Source organism: Falco cherrug, chromosome 9 (assembly GCF_023634085.1).
Source record: "Falco cherrug isolate bFalChe1 chromosome 9, bFalChe1.pri, whole genome shotgun sequence".
NCBI classification, from domain to species: domain Eukaryota; kingdom Metazoa; phylum Chordata; class Aves; order Falconiformes; family Falconidae; genus Falco; species Falco cherrug.
The window spans coordinates 28651115-28669143 of NC_073705.1; the positions used below are offsets into that span (position 1 = coordinate 28651115).

At 64.3% G+C, this 18029-nt stretch overlaps 1 protein-coding gene across 1 annotated transcript; it reads left to right on the forward strand.

Moving 5' to 3' along the window:
- The first annotated feature begins 2936 nt into the window (after nt 1-2936).
- PPRC1 (PPARG related coactivator 1) lies at nt 2937-17398 on the forward strand. The gene is made up of 14 exons (XM_055719922.1): nt 2937-3341; nt 7216-7359; nt 7488-7643; nt 8081-8191; nt 8569-11302; nt 11712-11765; nt 12170-12230; nt 12600-12667; nt 12830-13622; nt 15194-15373; nt 15538-15601; nt 16335-16456; nt 16610-16761; nt 17051-17398. Exons 1-14 carry the CDS (start codon nt 3090-3092, stop codon nt 17152-17154), a joined length of 4995 nt encoding a protein of 1664 aa, XP_055575897.1. The 5' UTR covers nt 2937-3089; the 3' UTR covers nt 17155-17398.
- Nucleotides 17399-18029: the final 631 nt, after the last annotated feature.

Sequence of the window (18029 nt, forward strand, 5' to 3'; positions counted from 1 at the left end):
GCCCCGGGCGGCAGCAGGCCAGCAGCCTCCCGGCCTGGGCTGCCCTCGCCCAGGGCCGGGGGACGGGCCGGAGGAAGGCGGCGGGGCGAGTACCCGGGCACCGGCAGGACCCCGTCCCAAGCCCCGGGGCCGCGGGTGCACGGCCGCGGTGCGGGTCCCGGCGCGGCGGGAGGGGGACGCCGTGGCCGTTGCGTGGTGCTGCACGAGCTGGTGCTGCTTGGGGCTGTGCCGGTCCCCTGGCCCGGGGCGGCTGCCAGCCCCGGGGACGGGGAAGAGCCAGCCCTGGGGGAGGCGGAGGAGGGTGAGGGGGAGCCGAGGGGCCAGGCAGCCGCAGGGGCAGGAAGGAAGGGGAAGGGGGGCTGGCAGCAGCCTGTGGCCCGTCAGGGAGGCCGGGGCTGGTGTTTGCCACAGCTTGTGCGGAGATGGCCGGAGCGGCCAGGCAGGGGCCAGGGGAGCTGCTCGGATCCGTGCTGCGCCCTGTGCCATGCAGGGGTGTGACCACATCCCTCCACCCTCCCAGGACTAGGGCCAGAGAGACACCAGGGCAGAAGGAGCAGTGCCGTCCTGGCAGGGTCTCCCTGGGGGCATCTGCCCCGCGAGCATCACCCCCACAAGAGGAGCCCCACGAGGGATCTTCCTCCAGCCCACACAGCTCTGCAGGACCCTGTATGCCTGCTGCAGCAGCAGAGCCTGGCACGGCCCCAGCAGCTCCATCTGTGAGGCAACGTGCCTACCCCACCGCTGCCGTGCGAAGATGTGGCCCCAGCCCCACGGTGGGAGCAGCATCCTGGGCAGAACTGCCAGGGGGAGCCTGGGCCCCCTCTCCCCGCTGAAGGATCAACACCAGCCCATCGGCTCCTTCCCTGGATGGGACTCGCATTCCTCTTCACTGAGTGTCCTTTAAGCATCACATGGGGTTGAGCTCTCCTTTGCAAGCTGTTCCCATTAGCCCTGAGCAAGCTGTCCACTCCGGGTGCTGCACAGGCTGAGCCTGGGTAGCGTCAGGGTGGGCTATTTGCCAGCTGTACCTGGCCAGGGATGCCATCACCACACGTGGAGGGAGAGGAGCTGTGATGCAGTATGCGCATTTTCCTTTCTGCCTGTTTTCCCTTGTAAACTAGCAGGAGTGCCTGGTGCTGCCCCTTGCCAGGAGAAACCCTGCTGTGAGTTGTACTGGCAGAGGGAGGTACCTGCATGTGGGTTTCCCTCTGGTTGCACCCCAGGGACCCCATGTGCGGGGGATACGGTCCCATGTGCAGGACTCACACCAGGCTAGGCTTGCTCTGTGAGGGATTGGCCTTGCAATGCTGCAGGGTCCTGCTACCCACAGGGGTGGAGTGATCAGGAAGGTTACTGCATGCCCTGGGTATGCCCTAGGGAGAGGAGGACAAAGAGGGAGAGGAGGGTTTGGAGCAGGAGGAGGAAAGCTGAGGGGCTCCGAGGGCAACTTTGGTCCAAATCGCTGTTGGCAGGTCCCTGGGCACCAGGTCACGGCCAGCAGGCCAGTGGGGAGAGATAGGCTTTTCCAAAGTGACTTGTTCCATGCTTTAGACATGTTGAGCTCAGGAGAAGCAAAGTATGTTTCAGAGGAGCAACCACTCCTGGGTCACAGATGGAGCCCGGAGCGCTTGCCCAGGTTTCCCTGCTTCCTCTGTAGTGCCTGGGGTAAGTGCTACCCCAAGGAGCCTGTTCTTACGACCAACACAAACTCCCACGCCCAACACTCCAGGATTGTGCTCACACCCTCCCTTGCCAACTTCCGTGCACGACCCAACGAGTGCTCACCAGTACTCACATGTAGGTCCATGGCCCTAGAGGAGGACCAGCTGCCTGGCTGCTGCTCAGCTGGCATTTTGGCCAGACAAGGGCATCAGCTTGGAAGGTGCTGTACAGCTTTGTTAGAGGAGGAGAGCAACTCCCCTAGACGAAAGCCCGTTTGTTGCCATGGAGGAGCAGCCCCTGAGAGGCAGGGGGCAACACGGGACAAGCAATCACAGACAAAAGTCCCTTGTGGCAGGGGTGGGAGGAAGGAGAGCAGCAGGATGAGGCTCCATGCTGTCAGACACGACCCGTCTCAGCAACCAGGCACGCAAGGCTGAACAAAGCAGCTCTATCCTGTGGAATCCCCATGGGAATTGGCCTGGGCAGGTCTGTGTCCCCAGGGACTGATGGAAAGGCCAGGACAATTAGCCCCCACCAGGCAAATCCTGCACCGCAGAACTCCTGCCAGCACACCCACGCTGCACTTGTGCTGCTGCGAGCACATCCCTGCACCCCACGAGATGATCCTGCTGTCTGGGAGCCGGAGGAAGAGCCACAGGAGGTCAGGGCACCCAAAGGGGCTCCAGGCTTAGTGACCAGGGGCTACCAGACCACGGCCAGGCCAAGAGCCTTGCGCATCAGCATGCCCTGCCCCTCCGGGCAGCTGTGCCAAAGGAGCCGTTCGGTTCCCCCCCTCCTCGCTTGCTCCAGGCGATTTTCTGCGGGCCAGCTCTGGGGAACCCTGTGCGCCCAGCACAGCCTGCGGCCTGGTACCCAGTGCTGCCCCGCCGCCGCGCCACACGGTCCCACCCCGCCCCTCGCTCCCGGTGGTATTTCCCGTTCCCCCTCGCCCGCCACGCGTGCGCGGCGCCCCCGTCACCCCCAACCCCGGTTTGGCTGCGTGAAGCGCCGGTGGCGCTGCGGCAGGGGCGGCTGGCGGCACGGGGCCGCCTCACAGCCCCGGCTCACGCCGCGGCGCCTGCAGCAGCCCCCTCCCCGCTCCCCAGGGCGCCAGGGACTGCCGCGCCCACGTGTGCGGCAGAGCCGGCAACGGGGCGGGTTTCGCCGGCGCCGCGGGGAAAACGCGCGGCCGCCCCGCCCCGCCCCGCCCCGCTGGGGCGCTTCCCGCCAGTGACGCCCGCCCCGCCCCGCCCACCGCGCGCCGCAGGGCGGGGACGACGCTCCTCGCCCGCCGCAAAGATGGCGACGAAGCTCGAGGGCCCGCCCGCCCTCAAGATGGCCGCCCCGCTCCCGGCTGCCGGGCGGCCCCGCGGGCCGGCGCCCGCCCTTCGGCGCGCCGCCGGTGGCGAAGAGGTGGCGCTCCCGGCATGCCCCACGTGGGGCGGGGCCGGGTGGCGCGGTGGCCGCCGGGAGCTGTAGTGCGGGGCGGGCGGCGGTCACGTGCCGCGCCCGGCAGTGGCCGCGCTGGGAGCGGAGGCGCCAAGATGGCGGCGCTGCGGGGCGGAGCGGCGCCCGCCGTGGCCGTAGCCGGCGGTGCCGCGGCCGGGGCGGCTCCGCGGGGGTCGGCGGGCGGCGGAGCCCCGCGCGGGCCGCCCTTCCGCGCCGGCAGCCCCCTGCAGGTAGGCGGCGGCGGGGTGCGGCGGGCCGCGCGGTGACACGTGGAGGCCGGGGCGGCTCCCGCGGCGGCGGCACCACGTGTGCCGGGAGCGGGCCTGCCGCGCCGGCGGCGGGCGGGCGGGCGGGCTTCGCACGGGCAACGGGCGCCCCTTCTGTAGGCGGCGAGGGACGCCCGAGGCTCTCCTGCCGGCGTTGGGCGGCGGCGGTAGCGGCGCGGGGAGCCCTCGGGTGCGGGGGGGCCGCGGCACGGCTCCGGGGCCCGCCGGGGCGGGGGTCTCGGTACCCCTTACGGGAGGTGACACCCAGCGCCCGCGGTGTGGGTACCGGGGGGGCGCCGGCCGGGTCCCCCCCCACCGCCGTGGTCCCTCTATCCCGGCGCCGCCCTCCCCCACCTGAGGCCGCGGCGAGGCGGGGGGGGGGGGGGGGGGCGGGGGGGCGCAGCTCGGGACGCTGGCACCCGCCGGTTTCGGTGGTAGGAGCTCCGGGTGAAGGACGTGGGAGCTCCGGTCCGGCCCGGGGTGGGGGGCCATCCCCGAGCTGCACCGGGGGAAGCAGGGGATTATTCTGGGGAAAGCGTCTCCCGCTGCGGGGCAGGTCTGGGGCGCGGTGCTGACGCCCGTGCGCGGCGTCCCCGCCACCGCCGGTGGGGCCCGGTGGGGTCTGCGCTACGGCGCTGCCGCCTGGACGGGGAGCGCGGGGGTGCACACGCCTGGATGGGACCTGGGGGCACCTGCCCTGGGCGTTCCTTGGGACTTCGGGGAGCCCCACGGCTGTGCCCTTTCCGTGGCGCTCCTGCCTGGCCAGGGCGCTGCGGGGGAGACACCCCGCCCCGAGCCTAGGCAGGGGGATGCCGAGCTGTCCTTGCCTCTGCCCAGCACGGGTGGGGCCGTGGGTGTTTGGGGAAGAAAGGTGTGTTCCTGCCTGATGCTTCCCGAAAGCGGTTGAGGAGTCCACGGAGCATCCTCTGCTGGTACTGCCCTGGCCGGGGGGAGCCCCCCCAACTTCCCCCGGTGGGCAGCAGCCCGGTGGCCTTGCTGACAGCTCTGCCTAGGTGAGAGCTGCCTTGGCAACCTGCCTGTGGCCATCATGGGGAGGATGGCCGCTCTCTGCTTGGGGCGTAGCCGTGGCTTGGCTGGGCACGCGTTGCATGTCACTGACGCGGCTTGGCTGGGCAGCTGCCCGCGGAGGCCTTGGTTGTGCCTCCTGGGTACCACAGGAGTGAGCACAGCGTCGCCTGCTCTTGCTGGATGCCAGAGGAGCTAGTGGCTACACTCAGGCCGTCTCTGTCTCAAGCTGTTGGCCAGATCCCAGCTCCTCATGTGCCTGAAGCTCGCTCTGGGGCTTTGGGCATCCTCCCGTCTCCCCGGCGGCACCAACTGCTTGGGCATGGCATGGCCTGAGCCCAAGCCTGTCCTTGAACATCCCTGTAAGCCACAGCCTCATCCCTGCCGCAGTCATGAGTGTAAAGCAAACACAGGGAGCTGGAAGGGCTCAGAGAGTGTACCCCCCAAATTAGGGGAGACGGGGGTCTCTGACAGGGAGGAGAGCGGGCAGGGATGTGGGAGCAGGCTGGGCTGGTTCATACCCCCCGCCCCGACTCACGAGCAGTGAGGGCTGAAGGAGGTGCCCAGCCTCAGGTGGATCAAAGGGAGTCCTGGGGGAACACAGCCTCGTTTGCTGGTGACTCATGGCTGTGGGACTCCCTGTTGCAAGGCGCTGAGTCAAGGAGGGCTTTGGAGATTGCCTGCCCTTCCTCCCTCCTGGGCTGTGGGTAGGAGCCGCGGGAAGAGGCCATTTGGGAGGATTTTACTTCCCTTCCTCCAAACATCCAGCGCCGGTCATGGCTGGAAACCTCTTATTAGATGCTGCCTTTGGGGCGAGCCGGCCCTGTGGCAAGATGGGCGGGGCAATGCAAGCCTGGGGGCATCCCCCAGACCCCCTTGCTGTCATCGGGCAGGGGTGAGCCAGGCCCTCTTCCCTTGGATGTGAGATTCCTGCTGCTGGGCTTCTTCGGCGGCCAGGGGCATCTCTGCCTGCCGGTCACCAGTGACTCGGGGCTCCATGCCGGCGCTTGGCAGTGCTGGTGTATGAGCCTGGATGTGCGTCCCTGCTCCTCCCAGTATCTCCAGGAGGGCTGGCCAGGAATCACAGCCAGGCTGCATCGTAGACAGCTGCCAGCAGGGCTCTGCGCCGGGCTCTGACCAGCAGCCAGCGCCGGAGAGGGAGGGGACTGGAGATGCTGAGCAGTAAAACTGCTCTGTAGTCTGATCTGCACGGCAGGGTGGAGCAGTGTCCCGGTGTCACCGGTGGGCTCTGCTTCTGGGCTGAGAGCCTGGGAGAGGGTGGCCCAGGGTGCCACCTGCTGAGCCCCACACTACTGCAGGTTCCTGCTCTTCAGGGCTGACGTGTCAGCACGCAGGAACAGGGCGGGAGGGTTGGGATGGGTGGCTGCAGGGCGTTGCCATGGGGGTCTTGGCTTTGATTCCCATCCTGGTCCTTGGTTGCCTGTGCTCTGGGGTTGCAAAAGGCTCCTGGCTGCATCGCAGCCAGAGGTGCGCGCTCTGGTGGGGGCAAGTCTCTGAAGAGCCCCAGGGACCAGGGGTCTGGGCATGTGGGTTTGGTGCCGCCATATTTTTAGGAAACACCTGTTTAGTGAAAAGCTTGCTCTCGCTCCAGTGCAGCTTCCCTCTTGCTGGAAGATGACTTCAAAGCACAGGCAGGTCTCGTACGGGGGCTGGCGTTGTTTTGTCCTGCATGGGCTCAGGCTTGTGCTGTGGTACCTACGTGAAACGTGGGTGAGCTGCATCAGGTGTGCATCCCCCAAGGTTCAGCCAGATTCTCCCTGTGCTGCGCCAGGGGGAGGACTGCTTGCTGCCAGCTTTGGGAAGGATGTGTGCTCCCCCAGGGCTCCGTCCTTGGTGTCCTTATCTTCCCTGCCTGGGTTATCTCAGCCTAAGCCTGTCTGCAAACAGGAGTTCTTGTCCTGTCTCGTGCCGGTGACATGCCTGTGCTGCTGCTCTGCTCCTGGCAGAGGCTGCCTGTCCAGCGGCTCTGCTCAGCCGGGGGCTGCAGCCCCTGCCCTGGCATCTCACTTTTCCTGGCCACTCTGTGGCACTGGGCTGCGTGGCACTTGTGGAGTATGGTGCAAAAACCTTTCCAAAGTTGTCTTGCATTACGTGAACATCCCTGGAGCTGGCTGGGGGGACAGGGAAGGATGTGGGTCTGGGAATTTGAAGGAAGAGCGGCAGCAAAGCCAGTTTGGTGCTGGATTGCCAGCACAGCCTTTGTCCTCTTGTAGCCTGCAGCAGAGGTGTTGGGGTAGGGCCCCAGCAGTGGCAGCCAGCTGCATCCCTGTTGCTGAGTCCTGTGCTTTTGTTAAGAATTTCGTAATGTTTTTGGGCTTATCTGAAGCGCAGAGTCAGAGGAGCGCGTGACAGTCTGTGGGGTGGGGGGAGCCTGCCTCTCCCCCTCCCTGTGCAGCACAAGCCATGCGTGGTGTTGGGCAGAGCCTGGGAATTGTTGGGCGTTTATCAATTCATCTTTCGCATTTGTGGCTGTGGAGTGAATTGGGCGGTGGTTTCCAGTGTGGATGCATCCCTGGTAATCAAAGGGTCTCAAGCTGAAAGCGGCACGGGGCTTTGTGCAGTGGGGTGGACTGGCCTGAACCTCTCCTGAAAGGCAAGGGGCAAGGTCCCCTGTGCCATCTTCTGACTTGCAGCGCAGCCATGTCCTGCCTGCCTCCCCTGTGTGTTTGGGGTGCTGGGTGTGCAGCAGTGACCTTGGCCGCTGTTGGGGCCCACGTGTGCTGTGGAGCAGATCAGCAGTAGTAGAGGTGCTTTGCAAAGTGTTTACTTGGCTCCCCATGCTCCTCGACAGTGCTTTTCCCTCGAGGAGGATGACCTGAACTTAACGTCGCTGGATGCAGAAACCATCTTGGAGGCCGAAGAGATCCTGGGGACGATGCAGAACTATCTTGACTCCTCTGTGATCTCCATCATTGAGGACCTCTCTCTGAGTGAGGTGGGTGGGGGAAGTGGCGGCTGGGCTGGCTCTGGCTGTGGAATGGGTGGCGGCGGCGGCAGCATCCCCCGTGGCCAGGTCCCATGGCTGTGCCCCACCGCCCTCTGAGACTGCCCCTGCCCTTGCAGCAGAGCAAGGCCTGCCTGGATGCGCAGAACGAGCTGTCCCTGCTGACCGCCATCACTGAGATCCTGGACAGCACGGATGACGAGACCCTGTCTCCCTTCGACACCATCATGGATGCAGAGCTGCTGACCTCACCTCGGGAGCGGGAGAATCCTTCAGTAAGTTGTGGGGCAGAGCCAGTCCAGCCCCAAAAAGGGTGGAAAGATGCTCAGGCAGGGCTCTGCCAGGTCCTGACATGAGGGTGCCCTGAGGTGTTTAGAACCTGGTCCCCAGCACCCTCGGATGGTCTCTGACCAGCAACCTGAGAGAAGGGATGAGCCAGCCCTGGACGCTGCCGGGGCTCCGGTGTGGGCTTGGGGGGGCCATGCCTTTGCCTTGGTGCGGAGCCAGAGATGTGCCAGAGGCTCTGGGGAACAGCGTGTCTCCCTCTGCTTGACCAACTTGGGGCTGCACGTGCTGTGGGTGAAACAAGGCTGAGTTTGCTCCCAGGCTCCACGTGATGACATGCATGGCCACTGTGGGACCAGGGGTGGACTGTCCCCTCCAGCAGCAGAAATGTGTCACTGCCTTGTCCTCTTGTCTGTCTCCTCTCCAGTTTCAGAAGTTTCTCAGCTTATCCCGTCCATCACTGGAGTGTGAGAGCCCTGCCCTGGAGCAGCCCAAGGCTCTCAGGCCTCTCGGCAGCGGTGTCTCTGTGATTGGGAAGGTGAGCAGCTGAGCAGGGGAAGCTGAAGGAGTGATGGTGCTGGGGTAACCATAGCTGCTGCTGCCCACCAGCCCCTGCCTTCCCACCTGGCACAGGCATCCTCTCCCAGACGTGATGCTTTTGCAGGGCACCGGTAGTGGTGGGAGCAGGGCCTGCCCCAGCTGGTGGGTACTGGAGGACCGGGGGTGCTGTGGATGGGATGAGGTGGTGAGTTTCCAGCTCTTTTGTGTGCCCTACTGGGAGGGTCAAATGTGTTGCAGCTTTTTGCCTGCCCAGGGGCTTTGCTGCAGAGTTGCAGCAGACCCACAGTTGGCTGTGCCCGGAGGAGCCCCGGTGGAAGCCCAGGATCTGATGCTCACTCTGATTCCCCTTCCCAGACTGACACAGACCTGGCTTGGGACCGAGCTGCTCACAGCCTTGACGACGCGGCACTGATGAAGAAGCAAGTCTGCAGCACCCCAAGGGTGGAGAGGAAGGTGGGCTGGCACCGAGCCCGAGAGCAGTCCCTGCCTCAGCGCAGTGATGGGGAGGAAGAAGAGGAGGAAGCTGCCTTGAGCCTGGAGCTAGACAGCAGCATGGAGGCTGGGGAGTTCTGTGTGAGCGGGGCTGGGGAGGTGCTGGGGGAGCGTGAAGACCCCTGCATCATCAACACGGGCGATGTGTCCTTGAGTGAGCTGGTGAAGTCCATGCACCCATACTGCCTGCCCACCTTCACTGTGTGCCTGGACCCCGAGACTGAGCCCGTGGCCAAGGAGCTCCTGAGCGGTCCTGTCCTGCTGGAAATTGTACCTGGTGAGGGGGAGAGTGTGGAGATCCCTGTAGTCCTGCAGCCCTTGGCTCCCAGCTTCCCTGACCTGGAGCCCCAGCTCCTGGGAGCAGAGGAGAGTACCGGGGAGACAGTCCCAGAGGATCAAGAGGAGCTGCTAGAAGCTCCAGCCCAGGAAAATGGGATGGAAGAAGAGAAGGAGAAACTGCCTGGGAAGGAACCCTCCTGCACTACCCCAGGGGTCACATCCCCACCGGAGGCAGCAGCACCTGGAGCCTGGAGCCCTGACAGCAGCTCCCAGCACAGCACGGAGGCCCCGGCTGGTGGCAAACACGAGGGTTCTGAGAAAGGACGTGGCCGTGAGAGAGCAAGGAAGAGTCGGAAAAAGAAAGCAGAGGAGGACCAAAGCAAGCAGGCCAGGCCAGGCAGGGACTGTGTGGCCCACCGGCTCCGCTCGGCCAGCTCCGGGCAGTCCCTGGGCCAGCCACCCACCGGCCGTCGACGGGCAGCATGTCCCTCCATCCAGGTTTCGGACTTCCTGGCGCGGCAGCTGGAGCGAGCCCAGAAGAAGGGGCAGATGGAGCTGCGTGTGGAGCAGGTGCCGCGGCCCCGGGGCAGGCCCCGGAGCACGGCGGGGGCCTCCCTGCTCAAGAAAGCACAACAGGAGCTGCAGAAGGAGCTGGTGCCAGAAGCAGTGAGTGTGGCCCCGGAGAAGGCTGAGACTGCGGTGCCTCTGGAGAAGACCGTACCAAGAGCGGAGGAGCAGCCAACACCTGCGTGTCCAGACCCGGCAAACCAGGCGGAGGGCGGCAGAGATGCACAGCCAGCCTCCAGGCAGGACGGTGGGGTCTTGGAGGCACTTTCTCCACTCCCGGAGCAAGGTGTGGGGCTGGAGCCCCCCCCGAGCCTGCCAGCATCAGAGCCGAGTGAGGGCCTGCCCAGGGAAGCCAAGCCCAAGGCCCTGAGCCTGCGGGAATACCGTATGCGCATGCTGCACCGCCAGCCCAGCCCAGGCAGCAGGAAGGACAGCAAGAAGCAAGCGGCCAGCAAGTGGCCCAGCGTCCCTGAGCCTCCGACAGAGCTGGCGGAGATCCCCTGCCTGGTGTCATCCATGTGCCCTGCCACTGAGGCAGCCAGCACTCAGAAGAGCCTGGAGAAACCCACCAGCCCTGCTGTGGTCCCTTCTCCTGCTGGCAAAGCTCCTGCTGCTCTGGCTTCAGCTCCAGCGCCTGCCGTGGCTCCACCACCCCCGTCAACACCAATGCCTTTTGTTGCACCAAATGTGCCCCCAGCCACTGGGGCAGCCCCTGCCGGGATGCCGCCAGCCTCTGCCGGTGCTTACGCCCTTTACCCACCAGTGCCTTCCTGGCCCTGCTTCAGCCCGCAGCCTGTGGGCTGCCATGGTTTGCCCCCACCACCCAGTGCCGGCTCCTCCAGTACTTTTCACGTGGTGCCTGGCCTCCCGCCTCCAGCCATGGCCTGGCCCCCACCTGCTGTGCCACCCCCACCTCCTTTTGGCCCCGGTGGTCCCTATGCCCCGGTAGGGTGGGCACCACCATCCTACTGGCCAGGAATCCCCATGCCACCTCCGGTGCCTCCCCTGGCCTATGGGGACTCCGGAGCGGCACTGCAGGGTGCTGCCACCTTCACAGCTGGTGGCCACCCCGGCACGGCCCTCCTGCACGGGCAGCCTCCCGCTGCCCCCGCGCTCGGCTGCCTGGAGCCACCAGCCTTCCCCACCCAGCTGCCCACCACCCTGGCCAGCGAGGTGGTGGCTGCAGGTGGCCCAGCCAGGCCAGTGACCAGCAGGGTGTCGGACCCCAGGAGGCAGGCACGGCTGGCGGGGGAGAGCTCTCTCCCCAAGGCCCCTCCAGCCCCGTTGGCTGCCGCTGCCCAGCCCAGCAGGGTCTCTCCTGCGGCACCAGCCCAGCACACGGCAGCACCCCAGGCTGCCCCCAGCCAGCCCCCTGAGGACCCCCAGGCTGAAAACCCCACGCAGCTTCCAAAGGGCCCCCCAGCTGCCATCTGTTGTGCTGCAGAGGTGTCCCCTGACGCTGGCCCTGTTGGGGAGTCCCCTGGCACCCACTCCACGGAGGAGGCCGCAGGGCCAGGCAAGGGAACAGTGGAGAAAGCCCTGCCAGAGCCCAAGGCAGCTGCCAGGCAGGAGCCACCCAGCCAACAATCCACCCTCCGGGCTGCAGCACCACCACTGAAAGCGAGCCGAGAGAGCGGCCTGCCCAGCAAGGCCCCCACTGCACGGCCATGGAGGCACCAGCTGCTCCGTAGCCCAGCACAGCCCAGTGACAACAGCAAGGACATCGTGCAAGCCTTCATCAGCGAGATCGGTGAGTGGGGGGGCTGCAGGGCATTGGGCTGAGCATCGCCAGCTGGTGAGACTGTGGCGCTGCCAGCAGCCCAGGTAGCGGGACTGGTTCCTGGCACTTTGAGGGGCAAGGGTGGCAAAGCTGCACCCGCAGGCTTGCAGTCTTCCCAGTGCTCTGCTAGGACGTTGCCTGCAGCGGATGGTCTGGGCTGGCTGTGCCCAAACAGGTCCCTCCTGAGGCTGCAGAGCTGGGTGCTCCTGTTCTTGCTGCGGGAGGTGCAGAGCTGCTGCAGGCTCTGCTGCTGCTCCTCCCCAACACTTGCCTCCTCGCCTGGGAAGGCTGATGCAAGGGGAGGATGGGGCAGGGGTGCATCCCTGTGGTGCCAGGAGGATTTTTGCTGACCGTACTTGCTGTGTTCTTTCTGGCCCAGGGATCGAAGCCACCGACCTGTCAAGCCTGCTGGAGCAGTTTGAGAAGTCTGAAGGTGTGGATGTGGTGTGCTGTCCCCCATGGGGCTCCCTCTGTGCCGTGCCAGCCTCCCTGGGCTGCCTGTGCTCCCTGTGGTGGGGTGGGAGTGGGGGGCCTGGGACACTGCTGCCTGCAGGCTGGTGCTACCCTGCCTGGGTGCCTTGTCCTGGGAGTGTCTTTGCCCCTGTCTCCTTGGCCTGTGAAAGCGGCCTGGCGTCCCTCGGGCGGCTGAAGGGTTGGTGAAGAGTCTGGGAAGGAAAGGGGGTGTGCTGCTCCCCTTTCTGGAATCTGGGTTTGGGGTGCTGCCTCTCCCTGGCTGTCCCCTGGGTGCTCCCTGTGTCCCCCTCTGTGTGCAGGCTCCATCCCCTGCTCTCCGGCCCCAGCCTCTCACCACCCTCACCCACCCGCTCTTCTTTTTAGCCAAGAAGGAGGAGGCTCCTGTGCAGCCCCCTGAGGACAAGCGGCCAATGGGGAGCTCTGGGTGAGTACCGAGACCTTTGCAGCCAGTGCTCTGGTGTGGAGCCTGGGCAGAGGGCTGAGCCCTGCCTTCAGCAGGGGCATGGGGCAGCTCTCGGTCCTGGCGGGGTCTGAACCGTGCCAGGGCTGCGTCCACCAGCCCAGGAGGGGCCGAGTTCCTCACTGGGCTGGGGGCCAGAGCTGGCACTGAGGGGGAAAAACTGGGGGAAGCAGTGATGGTCATGACAGCTATGCAAGTTCCATCCTTGCAGCTCTCTCAGATCCTCTGTCCCCTGGCCAGGCCAGTGGGGCAGCTCGCATGGGTGCCCCAGGCATGGGGACTAGGGCTGGGCTTTGGCTGCCACGTTTGACAAAGCTTCTTTCCCCTTCTCAGGCCCGAGACCCAACAGGACAGGAAGCCCCCGGATGGCCTGCAGGCCTCTGAGCTGGCCAACGTGGCAGGTAATGCCCAGGGCAAGGCAGGGGAGCCTGCTGTGTCCTGGCAGGGGCTGTCATGGGGCTGGGGGAGACCAGGGGGCTCGAGGGGAGCTGGGCTGGGAGGGCACCCTAGGCGGGTGGGTTGCAGAAGGGGCTGCTCTTGAAAGCCCACCGGTGCTCTCACAGGCCTCACCCCCCCAGCGACGCCCCCCCACCAGCTCTGGAAGCCATTGCCTGCTGTCTCGCTGCTGGCCAAGGCCAAGTCACCTGGGTCCACGCCCCAGGAAGGGCCCCAGAAGACGACCAAGCTGATGAAAGCCAAGCCGCTGCTCCCGGGCAAGCTCCAGGGGAAGAGCCTGGCGCCAGCCCCCTCCAGCTCAGCCCCCAGCCACGTCTGCTCGGGAGACCACGACTACTGCATCCCGGGTGCAGCGCGGCCGGAGAGCAACGGCAACCCTGGCACGCAGCCTCCTGCTGAAGGCGGCTCCCGCTGGAATGTCAAACACCACCGGGACATCACTATCAAACCCATCTCCTCCTTAACCAAACGGACGCTGGACCAGCCCAAGCCCACCCCACCAGCCCCCACCGCCACCGTGGGGCCGAGCCAGGAGCCCCTGGGGATGGCCTGCCTAGCCCCCCTGGATTATCGGACTAGCGTCCCCAGCAAAGCCACCGCCAGGTGCAGCAGCCCCCCCACCTCGGTGCTCCTGTCTCCAGCTGCATCCCCCTGCCGGGACCAGGAGGTGCGGACTCCCAGTGCCCAGCCCAGCCACGCTGCTGCCAAGAGGTCCCTGCGCTGCTACCGGAGACCCCGGGACTCACCCAGCCCCTCTGCCAGCAGCTGGAGGGCTGGCCGGAGCCGTGCCAGCCGTTCTTTCAGCTCCAGTTCGGATGGAGCTAGTGAGTCATCATCTTCATCTTCATCCTCCCGATCCCGATCGCGGTCATTCTCCCCACCACCCAAGCGGTGGCGAAGGTAAGCGGTGGAGCATCTGTCTGCTTGCTCTTTGGGCAATTGTCTGGTGACCGGTCTTTTGTGAGGGTGCCCAGACACCTCTTTATGGACTTACTTAATGGCTGCATTTGATCTTTTTGTCCTTGTGGCCCTTCTGAAGGGGTGCCTGGCTCACAGAGACTGGGGCAGCTGCTGCGACACCCTGCTGGTGGCTGTCTGGCTGAACCCCGTGTCTGGGCAGGTGTGCCTGTAAGGCCACTGCTGAGCCAGGCGTCCTTACTCCTGGAATACCATAGTATGAGTCCTTGGCTACACCTTGGTTTTGGATGCTTTTCCTGGGGTATTATTGCAGGTGTTGGTGTCTGTGTCACGGGGCTGGTGCAGCCCTAGGTGTAGAAATGAGCCATAGAGGAACCTTCCAGGGAGGTGATGGAAGCAAGCAGAGAAAAACCCATCTGGCTTGGCTGCTTCAGGGGCTCCCTGCGCTCCTTACGGAGGTGGCTGTGTAGAAACGTGGGGCAGCTTGGTTCTTGCGGGGATGTTTCTTTTGGAGTCCTTGTGCATCTGATTGATGCACAGCCTGTCCCAGCTGGAGTGGGAGATGCTGGAGCTGGCAAGGGATCCCTCATTTGCCCTTCCCTGAGTGGTCAGCCGGTTCTGGAGATGTGCCAGGTCACTGGGCATGAAGGGCTTGTCCAAACAAGACCCCTCCATTGGTGACCTGTAGATGTGGAGGCTGGAGCTGGAAAGAGCATGTATATAGTGCCATGATCCAGGGATGGGCAGCTCAGGGGCTTGCCCTGTCTGGCTTGGCTTTCCAGCAAATGCAGCTGGCCCTGTGCTGGGAGATGTCCCTATGGAGTGGGTCATCCTGACCGGCTGTCCTCCAGGAGAATATGTGGCAACACGCCGCACTTGGGGCCTGGGTTTGGTCCCTATGGCAGGGACCACCCGTGTGCAGCATGTTCAGAGGTACCCTGCTGCTGGCTGGAGGTAGCACAGCTTGGTCCCAGAGGGGATTCAGTCCTGCTGCCCTTAAGATCTGACTGGCCTTGTCAGAGAAGCTGTTGTAGGCAGGGGGCTGTGGGCACACAAGCCCAGCCTTTTCCTGGTGCATGCCGCATCCCTCGGTGTGGTTGGAGGCACGTACAGTCTCCATTCATGTGGCAGTTGAGTGCAACACGTGTGTGAAGGCGCCGGTGTCATCCTGTGCACGGTGTGGGGCTCAGCGTAGCAGCCGTGGGCCCTTGCCCAGTTGCAGCCATGTGCTGCCCAGTTTCCCCGTGACTATTTCTTGCTCTTCAGGGGCTGTGCCTGTTGTGAGCCTGCTCCCTTTTCACTGCGGTTTGGAGCCAAGTGGACATCTGTGGATGCCAACGTCCATTTGGAGCCAGCACATCTGTAGTGTCGTTACTGCCCTGGCAAACTTGGGCAGAGGTTTCCGTAGCCTAGCCCACCCTGGGGATGGGTCCGGTCTGAGTGAGGTGCTGGGTACCTTGGGGAGGATGGAGGTCTTTTTCTTCTCCAGAGCCTCGTGGTGCTGGGTGTGGGGAGGGCTCGGCTCTGCACTGAGATGTCTCTGCTTCCCCCAGGTACCGCTCGAGATGTTCCCACAGCTCCTCCTCCCGCTCCAGCTGTGGGTCATGTGGCAGGTCCCGGGACAGGTCCTCATCCTCATCATCAACATCCTCCTACTCATCCAGATCGACATCCCGCAGCCAGTCCCACTCCCGCTCCCCCTCGCCCCGCAGGAGGAGTAACAGGCGGAGAAGGTGAGCAAGGTCACTCTGCAGAGGTGTGAGCTCCCTCCAATCAGTCTCCTGTGTCCCACACAGGGGTGGACCCGCTCCTTCAGTATCTCCCTTGTGTCCGGGACCACTCTCTTCTGGCACCCCCATGACTTTGTAGCTCATGTGTCCGGTTTCTGCCCTGCCAGGTACAGTTACGATGCACAGGACCACTACCAAAGGCAGAGGATTCTCCAGAAGGAACGTGCAATAGTGAGTGCTGAAGGGCTGGAAAGTTGGGGCTGGAGATTTCACAGAATCACAGAACGGTTGGGTTTGGAAGGGACCTCTGGAGATCATCCAGTCCAACCCTCTGCTAAAGCAGGTTCTCCTAGAGCAGGTTGCACAGGATTGTGTCCAGGTGGGTTTTGAATGTCTTCAGAGGAGGAGACTGCGCAGCCTCTCTGGGCAGCCAGCACCAGGGCTCTGACACCCTCCAGTAAGGAGGTTCTTGGATTCAGGTGGAATTTCCTGTGCTGCAGTTTGTGCCTGTTGCCCTTTGTCCTGTGTCTGGGCACCACTGAGAGGAGCTTGGCCCCATCCTCCTAACACCCATCCTTAAGATATTTGTACGTGTTGATAAGCTTCCCTCTCAGTCTTCCCCAGGCTGCGCAGGCCCAGCTCTTTCAGCCTTCCCTCATAAGGGAAGTGCTCCAATACCCTCATCATCTTCACAGCCCTCCAGTGGATCCTCTCCGGTAGTTCCAGTCTCTGTAGGACTGGGGAGCCCAGAACTGGACACAGCACGGCAGATGTGGCCTCACCAGCCCCTCCATCACTTCAGAAAGCTGTGGGGTCACAGCCTTGCAGGCAGCATTGTGGGGAGGCTCTAGCCAGGGCATGGTGTGATGGGTGGCGATGCAGGGAGGGGTGCTCTGTGTGAGAGGTCCTGCTCGCCGGGAGCGCTCAGATGCCATCTCACTGCGCTGTGCATCCCTGCCCCCAGGAGGAGCGGCGAGTTGTGTTTATTGGCAAGATCCCCAGCAGGATGACACGTTCGGAGCTGCGGCACCGCTTCTCTGTGTTTGGGGACATCGAGGAGTGCACCCTGCACTTCCGCTCTGAGGGGTAAGAGCTGTGGGACGTGGGGCAGCAGCCCCTTCCTGGGGATGGCTCCTCTTGGCCCTTTTCCCGTTCCTCAAGGGGGTGGCACTGACCCAAGGCAGGGACAAACACGCCGTATTGCTGATGATCTCCTTCCTCCTCCTTCTCTGGCTCCAGAGACAACTATGGCTTTGTCACCTACCGCTATGCCGAGGAAGCCTTTGCCGCCATCGAGAGTGGGCACAAGCTGCGGCGCCCAGACGAGCAGCCCTTCGACCTGTGCTTCGGCGGCCGCCGGCAGTTCTGCAGGAGGAACTATGCTGACTTGGGTGAGTTGTACAGCCCCCAGGTTGGGGGGTGGCACCCTGGGTCCTCTCCTTCCCAGAGCTGTAGGGATCCCCTTCCATGTCCAGGGATAGCCCTGCCCCGAGGGACGGTTGGACCAGGGTTCCCCGTCTCTCCAGCGCTGTGGTGGAGGCCAGGTCCCATCCTCCAGCAGCCCAGCTCTGGCTCCAGAGGTTGGCACGTGAAGTGAAATGGGAAGGAGTTGCTGTGGGGATGGCTGGGACTGTGCCAATGTCCCCATGGCTCAAGGCAGCCTCTCTCCATGTCTTCCAGACTCAAACCGGGAGGATTTCGACCCAGCCCCTGTCAAGAGCAAGTTTGACTCCCTGGACTTCGACACGCTGCTGCGGCAGGCACAGCGCAGCCTGCGGAGGTAGCGGCAGGCAAGGCGGAATGCCCGCCCCCACTTTTATACTCAAATACAAAAGACAAAAAAAGTATGGAGAGAGAGAGAGAGAGAGAGATGGGGTTTTTAAGAAAAAGAAAAAGGAAAAAAAGAAATTTGTTTTATAACCAATATTTAAGGAGGACGGGTCATTTGCCTTTGACCGGAGGGGCCCAGGCAAGTGGCAGCCCCAGGCTTGCCCCAGCCGTGTAATAAATCTGGATGCCCAAACAGCAGCGCTGCCTCGTCTCCTCCTTCGTGTGGGCCCTTCCCAGACGTGGGCTTGGGCTCTGTCCCCTCAGGACACCGGGGTCTGGTCCCACGAGAGGTAGCACAGATTGGGGACTGGGTGCAGGAGTGGGTGTCTGGGGAAAGTGGGGCAGTACAGGCGTCACCGAGCTGCTTCGAGGGGTCTGTGGCTGCCCCCAGATGGCATGGCGTGGCGTGAACGCACCTGTGAGGACAGGCAGCGTAGACTCCTGGCCATCTCTCGGCCTCTGCTGGCCCCGAGGCACGCGGCTGGGTTTTGGGGCCACCTGCACCTCCCGTGCTGGCCACGGGGGGGCAGTGCGACACCCCCCACCGCCGCTCCCCGCGGTGGGCCGGGGCACTGGGGCTCAAGCCCTTGGCCGGAGCCCAGGCAGGGTTCTGCCTGCTCGGAGGGCAGCGTGCGGGGCTGCCCTTGTCTGCCTTGTCTCCTTCGAGCCTACTGGTTTGCTTCAGCTTGACAGAGGAAGAGGGATGTCTGACACCTCATCTCTGGGTGTCCCCCGAGGGAGAGGTGTGACTGCAGAGAGCCTACAGGCATCCACGGTGGGCAGAGCGTGGTGGGATGGTGCTTGGCAGAGGAAGGATGAAGAGTGACAG

Excerpts from the sequence above, each read along its gene's own strand:
- PPRC1 (XM_055719922.1), top strand. The coding sequence starts at position 3,090 with ATGCCCCACGTGGGGCGGGGCCGGGTGGCGCGGTGGCCGCCGGGAGCT. Across the intron at positions 11,766-12,169 it reads GCAGTTTGAGAAGTCTGAAG|CCAAGAAGGAGGAGGCTCCT; the intron begins GTGTGGATGTGG and ends TCTTCTTTTTAG. Across the intron at positions 15,374-15,537 it reads AGGAGTAACAGGCGGAGAAG|GTACAGTTACGATGCACAGG; the intron begins GTGAGCAAGGTC and ends CTGCCCTGCCAG.